The sequence below is a fragment of the Durio zibethinus genome, chromosome 26 (genome assembly GCF_047325235.1).
Source record: "Durio zibethinus cultivar Kanyao isolate XHJ-2024 chromosome 26, ASM4732523v1, whole genome shotgun sequence".
Classification (NCBI taxonomy): Eukaryota; Viridiplantae; Streptophyta; class Magnoliopsida; order Malvales; family Malvaceae; genus Durio; species Durio zibethinus.
The window spans coordinates 5,166,358-5,189,135 of record NC_143187.1 but is presented as its reverse complement, the minus strand read 5'-3'; the positions used below and the strand labels follow the sequence as shown (position 1 = coordinate 5,189,135).

The 22,778-nt window shown below is 31.8% G+C and overlaps 3 protein-coding genes across 3 annotated transcripts; all 3 read left to right on the top strand.

Annotated features, from left to right (window-relative positions):
- The first annotated feature begins 464 nt into the window (after positions 1-464).
- Positions 465-6,365, top strand: LOC111274629 (DEAD-box ATP-dependent RNA helicase 20-like). Its single transcript, XM_022859402.2, has 10 exons — positions 465-791; positions 1,268-1,533; positions 2,214-2,393; positions 2,487-2,648; positions 2,831-2,985; positions 3,592-3,684; positions 3,952-4,037; positions 4,153-4,379; positions 5,366-5,599; positions 5,983-6,365. The coding sequence occupies exons 1-10, from the start codon at positions 736-738 to the stop codon at positions 6,039-6,041; spliced, it is 1,518 nt and encodes a 505-aa protein (XP_022715137.2). The 5' UTR covers positions 465-735; the 3' UTR covers positions 6,042-6,365.
- A 954-nt stretch (positions 6,366-7,319) lies between these two features.
- On the top strand, positions 7,320-12,724 carry LOC111274628 (uncharacterized). Its single transcript, XM_022859401.2, has 3 exons — positions 7,320-7,477; positions 7,629-7,811; positions 12,180-12,724. Exons 1-3 carry the CDS (start codon positions 7,435-7,437, stop codon positions 12,500-12,502), a joined length of 549 nt encoding a protein of 182 aa, XP_022715136.1. The 5' UTR covers positions 7,320-7,434; the 3' UTR covers positions 12,503-12,724.
- Positions 12,725-16,368: 3,644 nt separating this feature from the next.
- CYP90D1 (cytochrome P450, family 90, subfamily D, polypeptide 1) lies at positions 16,369-21,790 on the top strand. The gene is made up of 8 exons (XM_022859396.2): positions 16,369-16,823; positions 17,047-17,371; positions 17,869-18,018; positions 18,128-18,376; positions 19,558-19,647; positions 19,731-19,916; positions 20,052-20,176; positions 21,282-21,790. The coding sequence occupies exons 1-8, from the start codon at positions 16,588-16,590 to the stop codon at positions 21,373-21,375; spliced, it is 1,455 nt and encodes a 484-aa protein (XP_022715131.2). The 5' UTR covers positions 16,369-16,587; the 3' UTR covers positions 21,376-21,790.
- The last annotated feature ends 988 nt before the right edge of the window (positions 21,791-22,778 follow it).

Genomic DNA, 22,778 nt, shown 5'->3' with positions numbered 1-22,778 from the left:
CAAATTTAATTTGATATGATTTTTTTAAATTTTTTATATTTAAATTTACATTATATAAAATTATATTTAATTAAATTTGATTTTAAATTAATAAAATATTATTTTTAAAATATAATATTTATCAAGTTAGATAAAATTAAATTTATTTAAATTTTGATTTTAATTTTTTTTATTATTAGACTTGATATTCAATTAAAAAAAATTGATCTTAAAAAATTAAATTAAATTAAAATTCATTGAATACCGATTAAACTATCTACTTTAATACATCTACGCCTTAAACAGTAGGAGTGATTTATTTCCTTCGATTTTCTTTCAACCGAAAAAAAAAAGCTGTTGTTTAAAACAAAATTGAAGAAAATAAAAAAAAAAAACCCGAAATTCAAATGAAAAATTATTCCTAAAAAGGAAAATAGAAAATATACACTACAACAGCTTACAGCATGAGGTTAAAAGGCCATGACAGTAAGGGAAGCATATGAAAAAAACACAAGGCCAGAGGCCCACAAGTACAACACGCTTCAGCCGGAGAGGGAAAGAATTTTTTTTTTTTTTTAAATTTTACTTTGTTTATTTCCTCCTTCGAATTGAAGAAAAAAAGAAAATTCTCCACTTGAATAAAAATCCTCACACCTAAAATCCCAAACCATTAATTAGAAGCACAAACTACTAATTATTTTTTGTTACATTAAGATTCACTAGCTTTTGATAATCTCACCGGCAACAGCAGAGAAAATGAGTCGATATGATAACCGCTCCGGCGATCCCACCTCCTATCGCCACCGTAGTAGGTAACTACTCAAATTTTAATGTACTTTGCATTTTTTTTATATGTTCAAGTTCATTTATTATTCTGGGTGTTGATTTTTTTTATCTAGATTCATTCGTTCATTTTATTGCTTTTTTTGTTCCAAAATTAGTGAAATAGAACTGAAAAAGTCATGTTTATTTTTAGTTTTAGCTGTGTTTTTCATCTGGGTTTTTCGTTTCTTTAGTTTAGCGTGTCTTAAAACTGAAGACTGATAAAGTTTGATCGAATTTGGTTCTGTTAAATATTTGAATGAATTTTATGCTATTTTAGCTGCCCATTGCTCTCAAATCGAATTTAAGTTCAAACATAGTGGTTTTTCAGTAATTTTATCACAATGGGGCATTGGACCATTGGCAACATCTCCTATCTAAGTTTGTAGTTCTATGAAGTTTCTGTTATCTATTTATTGGTATTAGTTTGAAGTTTCTGTTTGGTTAATTTGATGTTTTGGTATAGTGACTCAGGTTTTGGTGGGTCTTCAGCATTTGGTGGTTCAGTGCGGTCCTCTTCAAGCAGAAGGGATTATGATAGTGCTGAACCCCCTAGGAAGTTGGATTTGGATGGGTTTACTCCTTTTGAGAAGAATTTGTATGTTGAGTCACTATTGGTGGGGGCAATGTCGGAGATGGAGGTGGAGGAGTATAGGCAGCAGAAGGAAATTACTGTTGAAGGTCGCGATGTTCCAAAGCCTGTGAAGAGTTTCCGCGACGTGGGATTTCCAGGTAATTTTTGTTGGTTCTTTTAATAAGTCCAGCCTTTCTGTCCTTTGAGTATCCTTTCTTTTCCTACTCTTTTTTGTTTGTCATTTTGTTTTCGTTGAGTTTTTGTTTGTCTGTCTACAGAAAGTGAAGCAGAATGGTCTGTTTGTCTGTTTTCGCTAACTTTTTTGTTACTGTTTGTTTTTTGTTAACTTTTCTAAATGATGTCTGAGTAGAGTTACTGCTAACAAGCAGCATAATGGAAGTTTTCTTTTGAAGGAGGCTCATAGAAGATTTTTATGTCATCTTATTTTTTACTAGTAGTTATCAAATGCTCACAGGGAAGTGACCATCTATTGCGTTTGTGGATGTACTCCTTTAGGCATTGAAATAGGCTCATCCCAAATCTTCAATTTCCTATATCTTTGCTGATATGCTCATGTTGTTTCTATATGTTAAATCACTGGTGATTTTACTGCTGCCATGTTTTGAACTGTTAATCAGTCTAAAGAGTATTTTGTGGTTTGCATATATACTTCATGTCATAGTAAAATGATTATGGTTTTGGTGGTTAAGGAAGTTTTTGCTTTCGAAGTATTTTGGGTATAACTTAGAAAATTATTTTATTTATTAGTGTTTGAGTATTTCTTATCTCGTCATAGACTCTTCTGTTGTGATAATTGATGTTCTTTTCTTGAATCCAGACTATGTATTGCAAGAAATCACAAAAGCTGGCTTTGTTGAACCAACAGCCATCCAAGCTCAAGGCTGGCCAATGGCTTTGAAGGGCCGTGATCTCATAGGTATTGCTGAAACTGGATCAGGAAAGACTCTTGCCTATTTATTGCCTGCAATTGTCCATGTCAATGCACAGCCAATTTTAGGTAAAATGTTAACTTGGAATTAATTTACTTTCATCAGCATGTTTTTGGTAATTGGGAAGGAATAATTCTTGGTCTTTTTGTATATATTTTCAGCTCCTGGAGATGGCCCAATTGTACTAGTATTAGCTCCAACACGTGAACTTGCAGTTCAAATACAACAAGAGGCTGCCAAGTTTGGTGCGTCATCGAGGATCAAGAATACGTGCATATATGGTGGGGTTCCAAAGGGACCTCAAGTGCGTGATCTCCAGAAAGGTATGTGGTAATATGCTTGGGTCACTGTATTTTGTTGTTTCTGAACTGCTTGTAGTCTCTTACACATGAGTTTTCAGTTTAAGATGCTTTTCTAACATGTTTATTAGTAGTTTAAGTAAACAATTATCTTTGGTTATTACTTGCTACACTAATTAAAGTGTTAATATTTTTTGTTGGAACAGGTGTTGAGATTGTTATTGCTACACCAGGGAGGTTAATAGATATGTTGGAGTCACATCACACAAATTTGCGAAGAGTTACTTATTTGGTCTTGGATGAGGCAGATCGGATGTTAGATATGGGGTTTGAGCCTCAGATACGAAAAATTGTATCTCAGGTCTCTGTTCTCCCCTCACCTTTCTCTTTCGTTTTACTCTCTCTTTCTGCCATGCCCTTGAAAATTACAATTCCTTAACTCAATTTCATGGAAAGTATTTCATGAATTATGTTTTTATGTATGAGAAGAGTTCATTGTGGGCTAATGGTTTCTCTTCTCACCTCTCTTCTTTATCTTTCTTGTTAACCTCTTTTATGCTACTCAAGAATTGCACTTCAAAGAAATGAGATCTGAGACTTTGCTAGTTATACTTGTTGCTTTAATTATCCAAGTGATGTGATGAAATTTAACTCTTGAGGACGATAAGAGTGTTGAATTTAGATGTCTATGCTAATGCTTTTAGAGTTTATGAAAGAATTAGATTATTTGCCTTGGTTTACAATACAATGCTGCCTTGCATCAGCCAGAAGAAAAATGATTTAAAAGCGCAAAATGAGAAGAGGAAATAATTTTAGGTCTCAAACTTTTACCCAGGATTTAGCTAAGAATTTGTACCTGTATAGAACCTTTATTTTTTTGTATAAGCAATGAAATGAATTGGCAGTCTCTCCCTCTAGTTCACCCCCTCTTTCGCTGAGTGGTACCTTTGTGTTATACTTTATGCAGATTCGTCCTGACCGTCAAACTTTGTATTGGAGTGCAACTTGGCCAAAGGAGGTCGAACTGTTGGCAAGGCAGTTTCTTTACAACCCATACAAAGTAAGGTGATTCATAATTTTGGTAATATTTACTAATTGGCTTATGTTATCTATTGTTATTTGTTTTGACATTTGATTTTCTATTCAATGCTTTCTATATGTTATTTTATAATTTGAGGATTTCTAGTCTTTTCCTAGTACAGCTCATGTCTTCTAAAATTTTGTAATCTGAACTGATGGTATAAGTACTTTTAAGGGTCTTTGTTATTGACTTTGTTGTTTCTGATGCTCTGTTATTTAATTTATTGTCTTCTTGGTCTTTGTGCAGGTGATAATTGGATCTGCGGATTTGAAAGCTAACCATGCGATTCGCCAACATGTAGACATTGTTACAGAGAGTCAGAAATATAAAAAGTAGAGAGCAGTTTACTTTGTTCTTATGGATTTTTTAATTCTTTTGCCATTAACAAATAGTATTGGGGGTGTATAGGCTGTTTATTTATCTGCCTTGATGTACTTGATGTTCCAGATTGGTGAAGCTGCTGGAGGATATCATGGATGGCAGCAGAATTTTGATTTTCATGGATACTAAGAAAGGTTGTGACCAGATTACCAGGCAACTTTGCATGGATGGTTGGCCTGCTCTCTCAATTCACGGAGATAAAAGTCAAGCAGAAAGGGATTGGGTCCTCTCAGAGTTTAAAGCTGGCAAGAGCCCTATAATGACTGCAACAGATGTTGCAGCTCGTGGTTTAGGTATTTATATCTCTTAAATCTCTACTTTGTGTCTTCTTTGTTATTTCTAACAAGTACACTTCTTCTTTCTTGTAATTGACCAAGATTCATGCATAATGTGTCTTCTTTGTCTGATTTGCCTTGTTTATTGTTATGATAATTTTCTCTGCAGTTTTCACACTTTATAAGATATACTTTTTTAAGTTATATTTTAATTTACCAGAAACTGCTTTTCTGTTAGTATTTTTTCCCATCATCGATGTCTTCTGTTTGTAATTTTTTATGGTTACATGTTTGAATGCTGTTTCCTTTCTGAACATTTTGTCAAAAGATGTATCACATGGCACCCATTGGAATTTGTTTTGTCTTCTGTATATTTATATTTTATTGAATACTTCGCTTTCTTTTTGGAACTTTTACTAGAATCTTGCATCTGATTTACTGCCAGCCAATAATGTTGATAAGTCCTCCACCTTTTTAAATGGTTGAAGTTCTAAATTATTGCTACTTAGCAGCTATTAGTCTAAGGCCTTATTACCATATCTGTGGCTCCTTTTTATGCTAACAAATTATTATTTTAGCCATTCATCTTCATTATTGTTGATGCTTTGGTAGCTCTGGTCAAATATTCATCCATTCTTTTGTCATATGATGCTCTTGTACAGCATGCATATGCTCTATCCTGGTTTTGCAAAGCATAACATTTTTCCTTAATGTAGCTTTAGTGAACCTGGGCTAGTCTCCTTAATTAATGAAATTGTGATCATGGTAATTTTTTTACTTGAATTTTGTGGATTATCCTTAGTTTCCTATTTATGTTGCTATCCAACGTCTGCATTTTTGCTTGCAACTCCTTATTGCATTTTTTCTGGCTAGTACGATTATTATTCCTCTTACAAACTAGAAAGTTACATGGTAGTTTGGGGTAATCCAGCTTGCCTTAGGATCGATGGAAAGAACCACTGGCCTCAATATCTGGATTACTTATTAAATTTGGTTGGTTGCAGATGTGAAAGATGTGAAATATGTAATCAATTATGACTTCCCGGGATCCCTTGAGGATTATGTCCATCGCATTGGTCGAACAGGTAGGGCTGGCGCAAAAGGCACTGCCTATACATTCTTCACAGCTGCAAATGCCAGATTTGCAAAAGAACTTATTGCCATACTTGAGGAAGCTGGACAAAAGATCAGTCCTGAATTGGCAGCGATGGGACGTGGTGCACCTCCTCCACCATCAGGTTAGTTTACTGTATTTCTTTGGAACACACTGGCACATTCATACCTTGGCACCATATCGCGGCAGCAAATTCAATGGGATTGAGTGATTTTTAGTTAGTTCTGATAGCTTTTGCATATCTAGATCCTTGATTCATGAAGATGCTATTAGAAAACACTAGGGCATTGCCGCCATGTGTAATGTGATCATTGCTCTGTTTCTGCACTTTGCTATAATGGCTGGTGATTATTTAAGAAACTTAAAATGGAGCTGTAGGAGCTAAACAGAGATGCCCGATGCATTACTTGATTTTTATGCATAAATAGACTTCTATCATATCGTGGACAAGTTCTTAAGCTTGATACAATATTTGCCCAAACTCATTTTGTATATCTGATGAATCAGGTCACGGCAGTTTTCGAGACCGTGGTAGGGGTTATGGTGTTGGTCGCTCATGGAGCTGATTACTGAAAAGATCCCCAGAAGGGGAAAATTGTAAGACTATGAGGGTATAGTGTAGTGTAGACATACTTTGTTTGACTGTCACTACTATTTTTCTGGGTTCAACTCTCTTTAACTTATAGGACTAGCAGGAAGAGCAAGCATAGACGGAAACTTGTAAATTAATTTTGTACTTACTTTCTGATAATCCATTTTTCCCCCCATTTAAGCAAAGAAGCCATGAACGAAAAAACTATAGCTGCCTTTGTTCCCAGTGTCCATACCCTGTCCACAGGGCCAAAGCTGAAATGACCTTGATCATTTATGCTACTGTATTATTCTGCGGTTTTGGGATGGTTTTTCTATTTCATTTTTTTTTTTCTTTTAAATGGGGGAATTTCTAATAGTAGGGGAAACTGTTTGAAACAGATTTTTGATACTGTCTTTGTTTTACCATGTCATGTAAATTGCAACAACATTGTTTATGATCTCAATCTTATAATCAAAACTTTATGGCACCCATCAATCAAACTGTACGAAGAGGGTTATAATCAAATCTATCACTTTGATTTAAAAGATATAAATACTTGGTACTTATTTTATTTACTCAATAAATTTGTAAAAATAAATTAATAGTCTCTTACGATTGTCTTATTTGAATTGAATCTTAAATGAAGCTCTTCAAATTTGGCTTATGTAAATATTTTTTAAATAAATATATTTTAATTTTAATTTAATTTTAAATATATTTAAAAATATTAAAATATTAATAAAAATTCATTTAATAGTATGATAATAAATTTAAATTGAATGAACCTAAATAAGTTTTTATAGACAAACCAAACGTATAATAAAATTTTTGAGATGTTTGTCAATCATATATCCTTGACCAAGCACACATCCTGTCTTAAAAATAATTTAATAAAATTTTTAATAAAAAATTTAAATCAATAGATTAATAAAATTTAATATTAAAATTAATAATACATAAAAAATTATTAAAAATATTACTTACATTTATATTTATTCAATAATAAAAATTTTATCAAATTTTTATTAAAAATATTTATTTAAAACTATCTATCAAATTTTTTTAAAATTTTACACATTTAATATCTTTTGATTTATTAATTTTTATTTTTATTTAATCATTTCTAATTAAAAAACTTCGTAAACATCACCTAAAAATCTTCGAAGTAACTCTTTACCCCGTCAGCTCACGTTAGTTGCTTATTAAGTACTTAAAAAAACGTGTAATTATTTTTGAAACACTTAAAACAAATTTGGTGATCTGAAAAAAAAAAAAGAAACCTAATTTGGTGGCTGACCAAGCAGTCATTAGTCAAAGCATAGGCATAACAGCTGAGAAACGTGACGTGAGAGAGCAGAAGGAAGATCAAAGAAGTGTTGCGAACAATGAGCGAAGGTCCAAAGCTCTACGACAACAAACCCAAAAAGGGTATCTCAAAACCCCATCATTCTTTTGTTTTTAAACCAATAAAAAAAAAGTTATCGTCTTTTTAACTTTTGTCTTAGCTTCCTTTGCTTCTCAAACGATAGAGGTTTACGGGTGTTCCAAATTTGATTCCTTTTTTATTCCAAATCTACAGCTAAATTGAAACAATTTCAAGAGCAACATACAGGAAAGGATTTTGCTTCAACATCATCAGGTGCAGCAGCATCATATCAAATGGGTCCGCCACCACCACCACCTCAGCCTCCCAAGGAATCGTTTGCAAGGCGTTACAAGTTTCTTTGGCCTCTTCTCTTGGCTATTAACTTAACTGTTGGAGGTCATTTTTCTTTCTTTTGAAATTGTTTAATGCTGAGTAGTTTAAATGGCTTCTTTTTAATTTTGCTTGGATGTTGATTTTTATGCTTGTTTAAGTTGAATGCATTGCTTGGTTCTGTTCTCGATGGAAAAAAAAAGTTTAGGTTTTAAGAGGTTTATAGTTTGGAGAATTTTTTCGACAGATGATATTGGTTAACTATAATTCTGTTTGAGACTTGATGAACACCCATATTCTGTTGAATATGGAATTCTTTTATTGGCTTCTGTTGGTTATATGTTGTTTGCTAATTCTTGCGTTTGATTGTCACTCGTTGTGCAACAAGAATGGTAAAATTTCAATGAGGGATAGCCACGATGTGCTAAGGATTGGCAACTTAAGTAGAGGTGATAAAATCACCAAGCATCCAAATTCGTGTGTGTGTATGTTAAACATTCTGATTAGCATTGGAAAATGCTTTTGAATTATCCAACATACCCTCAAGAAAAGTGGTATTTTAACAGTTAATAAAAGGCTGCATTATACAGACAGGTTCACCTAGTAAAATATTAAAACATGGTACATCCGCTATTAACATTTTTCGTTGTTATATGTTGTTTGCTAATTCTTGCGTTTGATTGTCACTCGTTGTGCAACAAGAATGGTAAAATTTCAATGAGGGACAGCCACAATGTGCTAAGGATTGGCAACTTAAGTAGAGGTGATAAAATCACCAAGCATCCAAATTCGTGTGTGTGTGTATGTTAAACATTCTGATTAGCATTGGAAAATGCTTTTGAATTAGCAAACATACCCTCAAGAAAAGTGGTATTTTAACAGTTAATAAAAGGCTGTATTATACAGACAGGTTCACCTAGTAAAATATTAAAACATGGTACATCCGCTATTAACATTTTTCGTTGTTATATGTTGTTATATGTTGGTTATATGTTGTTTGCTAATTCTTGCGTTTGATTGTCACTCGTTGTGCAACAAGAATGGTAAAATTTCAATGAGGGATAGCCACAATGTGCTAAGGATTGGCAACTTAAGTAGAGGTGATAAAATCACCAAGCATCCAAATTCGTGTGTGTGTATGTTAAACATTCTGATTAGCATTGGAAAATGCTTTTGAATTAGCAAACATACCCTCAAGAAAAGTGGTATTTTAACAGTTAATAAAAGGCTGCATTATACAGACAGGTTCACCTAGTAACATATTAAAACATGGTACATCCGCTATTAACATTTTTCGTTGTTTCTTTCTAATAACTTTGGGGAATGCATGGTGTTCTGTGACACATTTTTTTTTATATTCAGTCATTTCCTTCTTTGTTTTCTAGCTAACTTTAGGCCTTTTTGTTCTTTGATCATCTGTTGTGTCAAGTGTTTGATAGTAACAATAAACACTGCATGACACCTATAAGTGCTTACATTGAAAATTGACCCTATGGTCAGTTTGCTGAATGTTATTTAACATATTTTCCTTCATAATTGATTTTGGCATGTTTAAGCATTACAAATATTTCTTAGGTCGTAACTAAGTGTTGTGTTTAGGTAGTGGATGCCTATGTTGAATTAATTGATATTTAGTTGCTGATATTTTTCTAAGAACCTTAGTTTCCATCAAATTTGGTAGATAGTCTATCCGTTCCATTGCTAGAGGATCATAGGAATCTTGTTAGGCATGATTATTTATTATTGAACTATATCTCTATAGCAGGGTATCCCAATGTCTCTTTACTTGTTGAATACTTCTATTAGGTGTATACCTGGTTTAGCATGTTTAGGAGGTGTAATATATACATATAACTTAGCCATACCCATATTATGTTATGTTTCTAGTAGGACTTTCATAGGTTTTGAGCTTCCAAAATAGCATTGCTTAAGGTTATGTTTCTCTGCATGTGAGAAACCAACACAAGAGCTTTATGTTAAGGCCGTCAAGATTCCTTCAATTATGTTTGGGACAATGAATTGGAAATTAATACTTTAAGGTTGAAGTTTCCCTTCCTTGTATCTATAGATAAGCATTTGATGATGTGTATCTATTGCAGTAAGGACAAGAGTAATAAGCTCTATAAGTGCGGTCCTTATCTGTGTTAAGATTTAATTTCCCATCCTTTTATACATAAATTAAGATTTATAATATTATCAGGTGATAGCTCAACTCATAATTAGATATAATTGTATTACATAGGTACAGAATGACTTGGAAATTATAATGTTTGTAGGTGATAGCTGTCATCATAATCAGATCTAGAGGTTTTACTTAGGATAGAAAATGAGTTTATTGGGATATTTGAGAGTATGCATGTGCGGAAACTAATAACATAAATTGAGATGTCCATATTCGTCTTGAGCAATATCTTGAAGAAAAAAATGCACCTAATCTTAAATTTATATTGTGGAGTCGTTTCAACTTATGTTAGTAAAATACTTTCTATGTACCTTAAGTCATTTGTATTGGCTGTATAAATTATTTGTCTATTCTACCCTGTTTGGGAGAATACTTTGGTGTACCATTTAGCACTGATGTATTTTTGTTATATTTTAGTACATTTAACTGGATAGGGTGATTTACCACTACACATTTCTTTGTTGCTTCTCACTGATGGAGTTTTCTTGACTCTTTGCAGCAAAGAATTTCCATTTATTTGCTAGGCGTTTACCATTACTCATTTTTGTTAAAATCTGTATATTCTGCAATCATTCTGATATTGGCTTTTTGTTGTGTTGAAAAACTTTGACATATGAAAGATTTACGACAAATAGTATATTGAATTATGATGGGAGCTTATAGTGCTGCTAGTAAAGTCATCCCAAGAAAGTCTAGCTTGAAAATTAGTGCTGTCAATCATGGAACCTTTAGCTGATGACCGTGTGATCAAGAATAATTTATCTTTTACCTGTTTAAGTGACCAATCATACTCTTTATAACTTCACATAGAACAGTTATTATGATAACTAAAGGAAATAGTTTCTTTGGGGGTAGAGATGATGAGTTGGCACATTCTAAAACTATGATAATTTCATCCAAGGAGATTATTTTTCAATCATTTAAATATTTAATTAAGCTACAGAGGTGGAAGCATTAGCTAATTTCTCTGGTATTCACACAAAAGTGGAATTTTGGTTATTTACAGAGATGAAAAAGCGTAATCTTTAAGTGTACAATCACTGTGTATGAATTGATGGTGCTAAGCATTTTTAGTAACTAGGACTCATTTTGAGGATTAGTGTAAGTTTGCTAGCAAACACCATGTTATGGTATTTTCTTAAATGCATAGTTACAAACTAAAGCACCAAGTATTATGGAGTGATTGTCTCCATATTCATTGGGGCTTATAATGATGATGATGAGTCAAATTATATGCAATTTGTCCCTGCACTGCTTGAAAGCTCTTGATTGATTTGACATGCACATCAACATTACAGTGATATGTTGCAAACTGTATTAGTCATAAGTTAACTAAGGGGGGATTTCTGCAGTAGTTGGTTGCTATGGTGTTCATACAGCAATTTCTTTTAGATAAAGTTGAACTAGTAATCTGTAATCAGTGAAAGCATTTCTTTAGTGCTTTTTGGTTTTCTTTCTAGTTCTATGCTCTGATGATTACCGACAGAGATCCTGAATTACATTTAAATGAGAGTAAAATGAGCAATTCCTTATTGGTAATAAAGGATATCTTGATGCATTGTTCTGGAATTTTTGAGTGTCGGGTTTTGATCATTACAATAGTTAATGGTAATTACCTTTAGATGAAAATAGAGCTAGCTGTTGTTAATAAGTAATAAACTTTTTTCCTATGTATGTTGTTTAGTTGAGGAGCATATCTTAATTGCTTTTTGTTGTTAGGCAGTAATAATAGCATTAATAGTTCACTTCTTTAACCGTGGTTGTTCTGGATTTTTTTTCGGTCTCATGTTCTGATAGTTACCAATAGTTAATGACAATGACCTTTAGATGCAAACAGAACTAGCTGTCTTTGATAGTGATAAATGCTTTTTTTTTTTTCTATATGTTTAGTTGACATCTTGAGGAGCTCATCGTAATTGTATTTTGTTGTCGGGCTATAGTAATTAGCACTAATCACTTGCTTCTTTAATCGTGGCATCTGGTTCAGTTACCAGTTGATATATTATTTTTTCTCACAGAATCATACATGTATTGTGGTCCACCCACCAACTTATGACACCTGCTCTTTCCTTCTCTCTAAACCCCCCACCCTTTCCTGGTCCTAACTCAACTTTTTAATGCTAGTGTATTTTTAAATTGCCGAACTTGTGAATGTTGGAGATTTTAGGTTGGTTCTTGAGATTCTTGACAATGTAATTTTTAAGAAACATGATTTGCTACTCGGCTGATAGAAATTTATATGATTAATGCAGCTTACCTTTTCATGAGAACAAAGAAAAAGGATACAAGCATAACGGAAGAAGATGTAGCAGGAGATGTAGGTTCAACTCCTGTTTCAACTACAACTTTCACTGCCCCTCCAGTTACTGAAAAGCCAATACCTGCACCATCCATCACACAACCTGTGAAGTTGCCTGAACCTATTCCAGACAGTCAGCAGCTTGAACTTTTTAAGCATATATTGGAAGAGAAAAGGAAAGTCAAACCGAAAGATCCAGAGGAGAAGAAGCGCCTTGATGAAGAGAAAGCTATACTCAAACAATTTATTCGAGCAAAATCCATTCCTAAGATATGACTGATAGGCTTTGTCCAAACATGGATATTTCCTTCTTTCAGAATTTTGGAAGTTTGGTTTCTTGAATTTCAAGTTTTCTGTTAGTTATGTGAAATCTGCTAGAAATTGTATCATTTTCTTGACAAGTACTTTCCCAATACAATTGTCGCCATGTAAATTTCAGGCATTATTGCCTAGTCTGCAACTGTTAAATCTGCAATGAATAATTGGTGATTAGAATTAGATGACTGCCACTTTTGAGTCTTTACTCTGTTCTTTAAACCATCAGCTGGCTTCCACCCAGCAGACTTCCAGAAGTGAATTGAACTTGAAGCACAGTCAGACTGATCTGTTTGATTAACCTAAATTATTCAACTTGATGGCAAGTCCTTGTTGATTTAAACAAGAATATGGTTTATTTTCCCATTTTTTGGACAATGTAAAATAGCAGTGATTCATGCACCACCAAAACTTGGTGGAGTAAATTTTGGCCTTCCAATCCTTCTGGTTTATAAAGCTTAGATTTCAGTTCATGCTTTCTCAACCTTAAAACCCATTTTCTCTCCTTTCAATTTGCAATTTGCTCAGAATTTCATCTTGATATCATCATTTGTGAGGAGGGTCTAACATCATTTTCATAGTAATGGAATAGAGTATTATCATTCTCGTTGGCTGTCTCCTTTAAAAAAAAAAAAATTATGGAGATAAAGAAAGCATATTCTCCAACTTTAAGGTGTAGAGATTCACATGGGCCTAAGACAACTATGCAAAACAAGCACAATTTCCCAAAAGGATGTGGACACCCCTACCCCTCCTTCCCTTAATATGCAAAAATTATTCGTTCAAATGCAAAGCATATATGCAACATTCCAAAACCAAACTACCTAACAGGCTAAAAAAATCAATCTTTGTTTCCCCCCAAATATCCCCTAATAAATAATTACTACCTAATATGAATATAATCTAAGGTTTCTTAATTCTTTAACTTTTCAGAGAATACATAGCAATATATCAAATATATCCAATTTATTTTCTAGGTGTCTTAAAAGATATGGTAGAATTAAACAAATACAACCCCATAAAAAAAAACATGAGAGAGAAAGCCGAATGATCAACAAAGCAATTTGGTGTAATCATGATATGAAAAATTAAAGTAATAATTTTTTTTTATAAAAAATATCACATTTTAAAAATGAGAAAAAGAATTATTGAGGGTGAGATTTGAATTTCAAATTTATTAAATGTTATTTTAAAAATATGATTGTATAGATCAACTGAATTAAATTTTAAATTCAATTAATAAATTACTAAATAAGATACTTAATCATAATTAGTTAGGTTGTTTGAACAAATGGACAAAATGCAAGTCATGGAATGAACCTGAGGATTAGGAAATTAAAATACTACTGCATGGCCAATCAAGAAATCGGGGCCACTGTAATGAATTTAATTGAATAAAATTCTTACAACAGTCAAAAGGAAGATTTTTGAAAGTTAGAAAAAGCTCTGTTTCATAGCTAATCCAATCCATGTTTAAGGCTGTTTTTCAGGCCAATTATGATCACCCATTTCTCTTTTGATTCAAAAGCATTAGCTTGTTTGTTTATTAGATTAAGGGAAGGCAATAGGGACAGATTGACAACAATTTGAAGTAATTTTGGTATATAAAGAAAGGTAGCCACATGCATGTGGCCTCTCCCATATAAATTAAATCATAAAGGGATAGGCATGAAAGTATCAAAAGAGGCTGGCCTAAGATTTTTATGAATGTATATATTGTATCTAAGGATTGGGTGATAGTTTCATTGGACACAGAAAGAGTAAAGGACAAAACAAAAGTTGAGAGAAAGAAGAAGGCAAAGAGGAAAAAATAAATAGAAGATGATGGAGAGAATGTGGTTGGACTAATTGAATCTCACATGAAAGCATGAGGCCAACCAGCATGCTGCTGCCCCTGCACCTGCAAAGGAATTGAGGAAGGGACGACGCCTCTCATCATGCCACAGTTCCACGAGATCAATCATGGAGTACTTTAATGTTGGGACTTCAATTCCCCCCACTTCTTTCTCTTCTCCATCTCTGTTATATGCCAATATATATTTTATGTTACTTAATTATCATAATATAATACTTATCGCGATTTAATTTAAGATTAAAATAATTTATTTGATCATGAATTTATATAATTATGTTCCGTCAAAAAATTTCTTTAATAATAATTTTTTTGTTCACTTTTCTTTTACCTTGGTAACAATTATTGTGGCTCATACCACCCATAATTGTAACCATACTCTCCCCATAGGGGCCATGTAAAGAAAAAAAAAATCATTCATGGGAATGTTTTCCCAACATGTTCCACTCCGATTTCCATTCACTTTTGTTATAGTATTAATACGCAAAGAAGACACTATGACTTCAATTGGGGATTTCTTTCTTATTATTATTATTATTATAATGACAAATCGTCTTGCTTTCAAACCAATAATTCGAAGATTTATTATCTTAAATCAAAGTGCTAAAATACCTCACAGTTTTGAATAAAATCTTCAAACTAATCGTATAGATACGAATTGTCTGAGTAATTTTTTTCCGACCCGCTCTGAACAGTTTGAGCTCTATCCCGGTGGGAGAGGACAAATTTGTTTCCTCCTATAAATAGCAATCAATCATGTGTTCGTACGATTAAAAATGTTAGTTGAACAAGATTTTATGCTATTCCGTGCTTTTTCTTGTACTTCTATTCAATTATATATATATATAGTAAAAAAAATCATAACCCGTGAATAAAAAAATTTATTAATATTATGATTTTAATTTTAAATTTGTAAATATTACACTTTTAAAAATAACAGTAAAATCAACTTGATTTAACCTTGACTTGAATTCGATCATAAAAAATTGCTTTTTACACTGGTATGCTGTAAAACTTAAATTTGACTTCTTTATATTATTTCTTAGGTTATATAACATAGCTATGTTAATTTAATTTATATATAATAAAAAATTTAAAATTTTATCAGAACAAGGATAAAAATAATAATTACATTATAAAATATATATAAAAATGGATATGATTTTAAATTTTTTATCAAATTTAAAGATAAAAATAAATAATATAACATCTGTCTTGTACGCATGTTTATATTCTACAAATATATTTATATATTTTAGTAAATAGATTTTTATTAAATAATATAAATTATTATTTTAGATTAATTAAAAATAATATATTTTTATTTAAAAAATATATATTCATATATTTATAAAAAATTACATAAATATATAAAATAAAAATAACAAAAAAGTTAATTTATTTATTTTTATTTAAAAAAAACTATATGTATGGGAATTACTCATCATACACATTAAATATCTCGTGAGGATGAAGATGAAAATAAATTTAAAATGCTTATTAAATATGAATTTGAAGATGAATATAATATAAAAATTCAAAAATATAAATAAAAAATATTTTATTTGTCTCATATCTAACAAATTAGCATCTTTAATATAAAAAGAGATAATTAACCTTATGCTATCTATGTTTTCTTACCTAACTTGAAATTAATTATTAAGGTGTTTAAACTTTATTAAGCGAATAAGTTACCTTTTAACTTATATAATTACCATGCTTTTGTGTTCATTTGCAACATTATGATTTTAGCTACAAGTGAGCATCAAATATTGGAAAGGTGTCGAAAATAAGTGCTCTCCAAAAGGATCCCGACCCCACCCGGCCCTCTGTCAATATACGATATGATGCTTTTGCCTCATTGATTTGCAATTCCAATTCGCTTTATATCCATGCATGATTCATCTCCCGGCCCCAGTACTAATAATATTATTCTCTCCCTAGCTAGCCAACTGGATTCAATGCTTCAATCCTTTTCTCTCTCACACCCTCGTTCGCTTTCCTTTTTCCATTTTTTTTTTCTTACACGCGTACACGTGCACATGAATATCATATTTTCATCTATTCATATTTTCATCGCAACACAAATGAATAAAAAATTGCGTATTGATGCTGGTGTGAGAGTACAATCTAAGGGTATTTAAGAGAAGCAAAGAGAGAGAGAGAGAGAGAGGGAGGGAGAAGAAAATCATTCATGATGGAGAGTTCATTGTGGATTACTGTGTTTGTGACAGCAATTTTATTTTGCATCATATTTCTGGTCTATAGCAAAGGCAAAAGCAAGTTAAGCAGATCAATACCCTCATCCAAAAACTCATGCCAGCTTCCTTTAGGCACTCTGGGATGGCCTTTTGTTGGGGAAACCATTGAGTTCATATCTTGTGCTTACTCAGACCGCCCTGAGAGCTTCATGGACTGCCGTCGCCTCAGGTAAAGTTTTAGCTACTACTATACATAGGTTGATTTCGCTGCTTTTTTTTTTTTTCAAGTTGAGTTTGTTCATACTGACTTTTAAGTAATCAATTAATTACTTCTTCAGCTAATTGATCTGTGGTTAAAGTTGGTTTCCTACTTATGTTTCTTCAAAATAAAAAAGAATATGGTTTCTTTTCATTCCATGTGTAATTTCTACATATTTGGGTTGTTTTTGTAGGTATGGAAAAGTGTTCAAGTCACACATTTTTGGGACTCCAACTATTGTTTCCACAGATGCAGAAGTGAGTCGAGTTGTTCTACAAAGTGATGCAAAGGCTTTCGTTCCCTTTTATCCGACATCCTTAACTGAGTTGATGGGAAAATCCTCCATTCTGCAAATAAATGGGAGCTTACAAAGGAAAATCCATGGTCTCATCGGATCCTTCTTTAAGTCCCCACATCTCAAACATCAGATCACTAAAGACATGCAAAATTATGTACAACAAACAATGGATAAATGGAGAGATGATCATCCCATATACATACAAGATGAGACCAAAAATGTTAGTGCCTTCAATTTCTCTCTCTTTCTTCCTTTCTTTGAGTAAGTAAATATTCTTTTCATTGAAGTTTGTTCTCTGCCATTGTTTCCCTTTCAAAGTTTTAGGATAACTTTTTGATAAGAGTTCCTATACCCAGACACAGGATAAAACAAAAGATGCCATCTATCTTAAATCCATAGCTGGCTTCTTCTTGATTTCTAAGTTCAATGGAGTTCAATTTCATATGCAACACAAGGAAAAACAAGCACCAGACACAGACAAAACTCACACACGTGCACACAAACTCTTCTATTTCTCTCTCTCACTCTCTCTCTTTTTCTACTAAAGTTTAAATATATTTTTTTGCTGGAAAGTGAACAACAACCCAGTTAAGATCATTTGTTTACAATCATTTTGCATGAATCATTTTGTCTGAGAAATATGCTTCATAATGATTTGTTCATATAATCCTTTTGAAAAGTTTGTAAAAAAAAAAGGCCTTTTTTTATTTTCTCCAGATTGCCTTTCAAGTACTAGTCAAGGCATTGATTAGTTTGAATCCAGGTGAAGAAATGGAACTCCTCAAGAAACAGTTCCAAGAATTCATCTTAGGCCTCATGTCTTTACCTGTAAAAGTACCCGGAAGTCAACTTTATCGATCCTTGCAGGCAAGATTATTGCATATTAAAATTTCATTGCTCTTTATGTAAGTGTTCCCTAAAAATGGGAATCTAAGAAGGGAAACTGTGTTGAATTTTTTTTTTTTGCCAATTTCAGGCAAAGAAGAGAATGGTTAAGATCGTACACAAAATTATCGAATCTAAAAGGAATTCAGGCATGAGCTCAAAAGTTCCGAAAGATGTGGTAGACGTTTTGCTCAAGGATGATAGTGAACTATTAACAGATGATCTAATAGCAGATAACATGATTGATATGATGATTCCTGGTGAAGATTCAGTGCCTGTCCTAATGACTCTTGCAATCAAATACCTTTCAGATTGTCCTGCTGCCCTACATCGATTGACTGTAAGCACTTTTTTCTTTTTAAGAATCAATTATATGAGTTTTGATATAAAATAAAATTTATCATGAAATTTTGACGTGGTTTAATTATAATTATAAATTCTTAATTTATTGAAAAAATTATTTTTTCATTAATAAATGTGATATTAATTGAGATTTTATGATTGTAACTAAATGAGTCAACAAAATTTATAACATGAGAAATTTTAATCATTTTAGCAATATATATCATATCACTTCTTTTCCTTTAGAAAATAATGCCAACATCATATACTAGAGTAATTGGTTTGCTATGATCATGATGTTGGTCTGCTTGACTTGGGGTCAACAATTAATAAGATCCTTTAGGATTTTCTCGGGGTACTGTGAGATTCCTTGTCGATAGTGATTTGATTGGGAAGTGTTTGCTTGGCCACTAGTTATTATTTGACCATCTTGTCACAACTGTCAGGCTTATTATTAGAACTGATTGGTTCGTTGGTTTGAAAATATTGTTGCGGTAATAAGTTTTTTTATGTCCATTTAGAAAATCAAATACATACAAATATTGGGATAATGTTTGATAATTTTTAATGTTATTATTATAATATAATCATTGAGATAATTTTATTATTAATGTGATTTTATCACTTATGATTTGAAATCATTTTTTTAGTTAATATTCATTAATTTATAAGAATTAAATATCATTAGATTTGATATTATTAAAAATTAAATATTATTTTATTTAAAAGTATAAAATAACCATTCATAATTTTAATGTTTTTTAAAAATGATAATTTGTAAAAAATATAGTAATATTTGTTTGTTTTATAATAAAGTATGATTAAATTCTCATGTAAACCAATTTTTATAATATAAATTTTGTACAAAAACATTTAAATTAGAAATAAAAATAATCTATTAAAATTATAATAAAAAATAAAATATATATATATAAATTATTTTTGAATTTGTTATGAACATTAATTTAAAAATATAAAAATTATAATATAAAATAATTATAACTTTAAGAAGAATCAAGTTTTTAATTCAATTGTTTGGTTCAATCAATAAATAAAGTTTTAGGAATTAATGCAATCAACCCAAAATCTACGACTTTAAGATAAAGCAGCAAACTCATATACTACTTATTATAATTTAGCTAATTAATTTTCTGATCAACTGATCTGAAAATTTCTCAGGAGGAAAACATGAAGTTGAAAAGGCAGAAAGCTCAGAAAGGAGAGCCATTGATTTGGAGTGATTACTTATCATTACCTTTTACACAAAATGTAAGTACTATTTCAACCATTAAAATTAATTAAGAAATTATTTGCTTCAATAATTAACATGCATTATATATATGTTTAAGCAGGTAATTACAGAAACTCTAAGGATGGGAAACATAATCATAGGGGTGATGAGAAAGGCCATGAAAGACATTGAGATAAAAGGGTATCTGATACCAAAAGGATGGTGCTTTTTTGCTTATTTTAGATCAGTTCATCTTGATGAAAATCACTATGACTGGCCTTATCAGTTCAATCCATGGAGGTGGAAAGTAAGAATTATTGGAACCCTTTTAATGATTTCCTTTTGGTGTTAAATTAATTAAAGTGGCTTGTCTCTTGTTATCGTCTAATTTTGCTTTTAGCATTAGACTCACAGACATATGGGAACTCATCATCATGTACAGGAGAAAGACATGGTTAGCAGCTACAACTTCACTCCATTTGGAGGTGGACAGAGGCTGTGTCCTGGACTTGACTTGGCCAGGCTCGAAGCTTCCATTTTTCTACACCATTTTATCACTAATTTCAGGTAACGTACACTTCCAACTATAATTTTTTTAAAGGTTCAAGTAAAATATTATTTTAAGAAAAAATTTCATTCAATATATTATTTTTATTAGATTTAAAATAAACAAATTTAATTGCAATTTTTTTTCTATAAACAGCATCTTAATAAGTGTTAATTGGCCTTTTTCAATATTTCCCATATTTTTACATTATAATTAGGGAAAAATCAGGGAAGTCATCTTTGAAGGCTGTCATGCACACTTAAACACTTACTATTTCTTCACTTTTACCACATGATCTCTAGTTGAGACAAAATCATAACAAAAGACACTAAACTTTCTGTCCTTTTGGACTCACTAGCTTTTAACAAGGCATTCATTTCCATATATAGTTGCTTGCAACTACATGCATTTTGATGGTATTTTTCACATGTGATGACCATCAAAACCATAATCCATTCATCTTTTCCAGACCATTGCACACTGACAAAATCATGTACTAAAGATATATACCAAAATTTGCAGCCATTTTTCAGCTGAAAATCCAAATTCAAAAAATCTCTAATGTTCCCCTTGATGGCTTGATTTGAAGCACATGTGCCATGTGGTCATGACCAACTTGATTTAATTAGAATCATTCAATTCATGGGGTCACTTTTCTCAATTTCTTTTTGGATTTGGCATTTTCTAAATTTCATTTTTCTTTGGTCAAATGCATAGAGCACATAACATTTTTAATCAAATCAAGCATATATTAGTCTTTGCCGACTTTATTGATTATATATAATGCCTGTACCAAGACTAGCTTATAATACAAAAAGGTGTACCTACAGAAAGATGCTAGTGCCATAGCCATGCATTTTAGGGTTTAGACTTTAGACCACCAATGAATGCTCTCTGATCTCGATAATTTTAAAAACTCTATCCTATAAAAACTTGATTTATAGCATTTAATTTCACCATCTATAGGGGCTCTTTTCCATCAGGTTTGAGGCTAGATATTTTTCTTTACCTAGCTACAAAAAGATTATAAATAATGTAACATGTGATCTTGGTCTCACCCCCTAATGTTTTGACTGCTTTTGTTGCTCTTGAACTGATGAATTATCTGAACTTAAAATATTTCAGATGGGTGGCCGAGGATGACACAATTGTCAACTTTCCAACAGTGAGAATGAAGAACAGAATGCCGGTTTGGGTCAAAAGAAGGGAAGACTCCTAGCAAACCTAAACCTGCTTTTGGCCTTTGGCTAAGAAAAGTTTAAGCAGAAACTTCCAAATTCAATACAATGATATAAAAGCAAAACCCGGCATGAAAGACATCAAAGCAAAGTAAAGAAGAAAAAAAAGGTTTCAGCCACAGTGTACACGTGTGGTCGGAGCACTGACAAGTTAGACATGTTTGGACGTAAAAGTCTGAGTAAATTTTTTTTAATGGGACCCATAAACTAGCATTAATTGCCCTATATCCCTCTTGTTTTTTCACCATTAGCAATATGTAACAGTAAGAAAAATAAAATGAAGAAGGTTATTTATATCAAGTTAGTCCATTTTTTTACCTTATTCTTTTTATTGGTGTTAATGTAATTTTGGATCTTAATTATTAGTGAGAGAGAAGTCGGCTAGATGTTGTGATAGAGAGCATATCAATCTTATCATTAAAAAAAAAACATTTAGAGAATGATTAAAGTAATATTTTAAGACGTGTTTTAATATTTAAATTACTCGAAGAAATAAAAAATAAAAAGAGACGATGAAAGAGAAAATAAAAAAGAGTAGAATAAAAAAAATGCATGTTTAATTCGATTCTCTTTTTTATATCTCGTAAATGATAATGTAATTAATTAGACAGATAATTATTTATTTTAAAATAGTGTGCAGACACGCGATGGCAATTAAGATGTTATTAACATGGCTGTCAAGATATAACAATTTGTCGAGACTAAATAGTTTTCTCCAAGATATGACAGACTGGTGGCCGGGGAAATAAAATCATAAATGTTGATCATGAGTTCCACAATTCCAACTTAACAAAGGACATTTCTAAAACAATTAGTTTTATATATGAAATTCAATTTAAATTACAATCAGTAAGCTAATTGGTGGATGAAAAGCTTCAGTATTGAATCATATTGATGTAGTGTCAAACTTTTCTAGACTGGGTTCCTTTCACATAACTGGGAAATTCAAAAAAAAAAAAAAAACTGCGCATGGAAGTTATCTGTTTCTCTCTTTTGTTGAAGTTTACATAATCTGTATAATTGTATTTTAAGTGGACAACAGGATCTTTGTGCAGCTTTCTTTAATTTCTCTGAGAAGTTTTATCCTGCCATGCATGCATCTCAACATATACCTAACATCAAGAACATTTTTGGAATTTAGGGTTGAGTTACGTATAGAATTTGGCAGATTCCTATTGGTTTGTCATCAAAGAAAAATATATGGACGTGACTTATACATAGTCAATAAACCACCTTTTGTTTTGTAAGTAGCGACTTAGGATTATCTTTTCTATTTGATTTTATTTTTGGCAGAAATTTTGTTCCATTTCTCTTTTGTCAATCCATCACTCAAGCGTGCAATTTTCAATTAAACAGACAAAGGATGACATCTCTTCTGAAAAAT

Excerpts from the sequence above, each read along its gene's own strand:
- CYP90D1 (XM_022859396.2), top strand. The coding sequence starts at position 16,588 with ATGATGGAGAGTTCATTGTGGATTACTGTGTTTGTGACAGCAATTTTA. Across the intron at positions 19,917-20,051 it reads TCAATCCATGGAGGTGGAAA|GAGAAAGACATGGTTAGCAG; the intron begins GTAAGAATTATT and ends CATCATGTACAG. Across the intron at positions 20,177-21,281 it reads CATTTTATCACTAATTTCAG|ATGGGTGGCCGAGGATGACA; the intron begins GTAACGTACACT and ends AAAATATTTCAG.
- LOC111274629 (XM_022859402.2), top strand. The coding sequence starts at position 736 with ATGAGTCGATATGATAACCGCTCCGGCGATCCCACCTCCTATCGCCAC. Across the intron at positions 1,534-2,213 it reads CCGCGACGTGGGATTTCCAG|ACTATGTATTGCAAGAAATC; the intron begins GTAATTTTTGTT and ends TCTTGAATCCAG. Across the intron at positions 2,986-3,591 it reads TACGAAAAATTGTATCTCAG|ATTCGTCCTGACCGTCAAAC; the intron begins GTCTCTGTTCTC and ends TACTTTATGCAG.
- LOC111274628 (XM_022859401.2), top strand. The coding sequence starts at position 7,435 with ATGAGCGAAGGTCCAAAGCTCTACGACAACAAACCCAAAAAGG. Across the intron at positions 7,478-7,628 it reads CGACAACAAACCCAAAAAGG|CTAAATTGAAACAATTTCAA; the intron begins GTATCTCAAAAC and ends CCAAATCTACAG. Across the intron at positions 7,812-12,179 it reads TATTAACTTAACTGTTGGAG|CTTACCTTTTCATGAGAACA; the intron begins GTCATTTTTCTT and ends TGATTAATGCAG.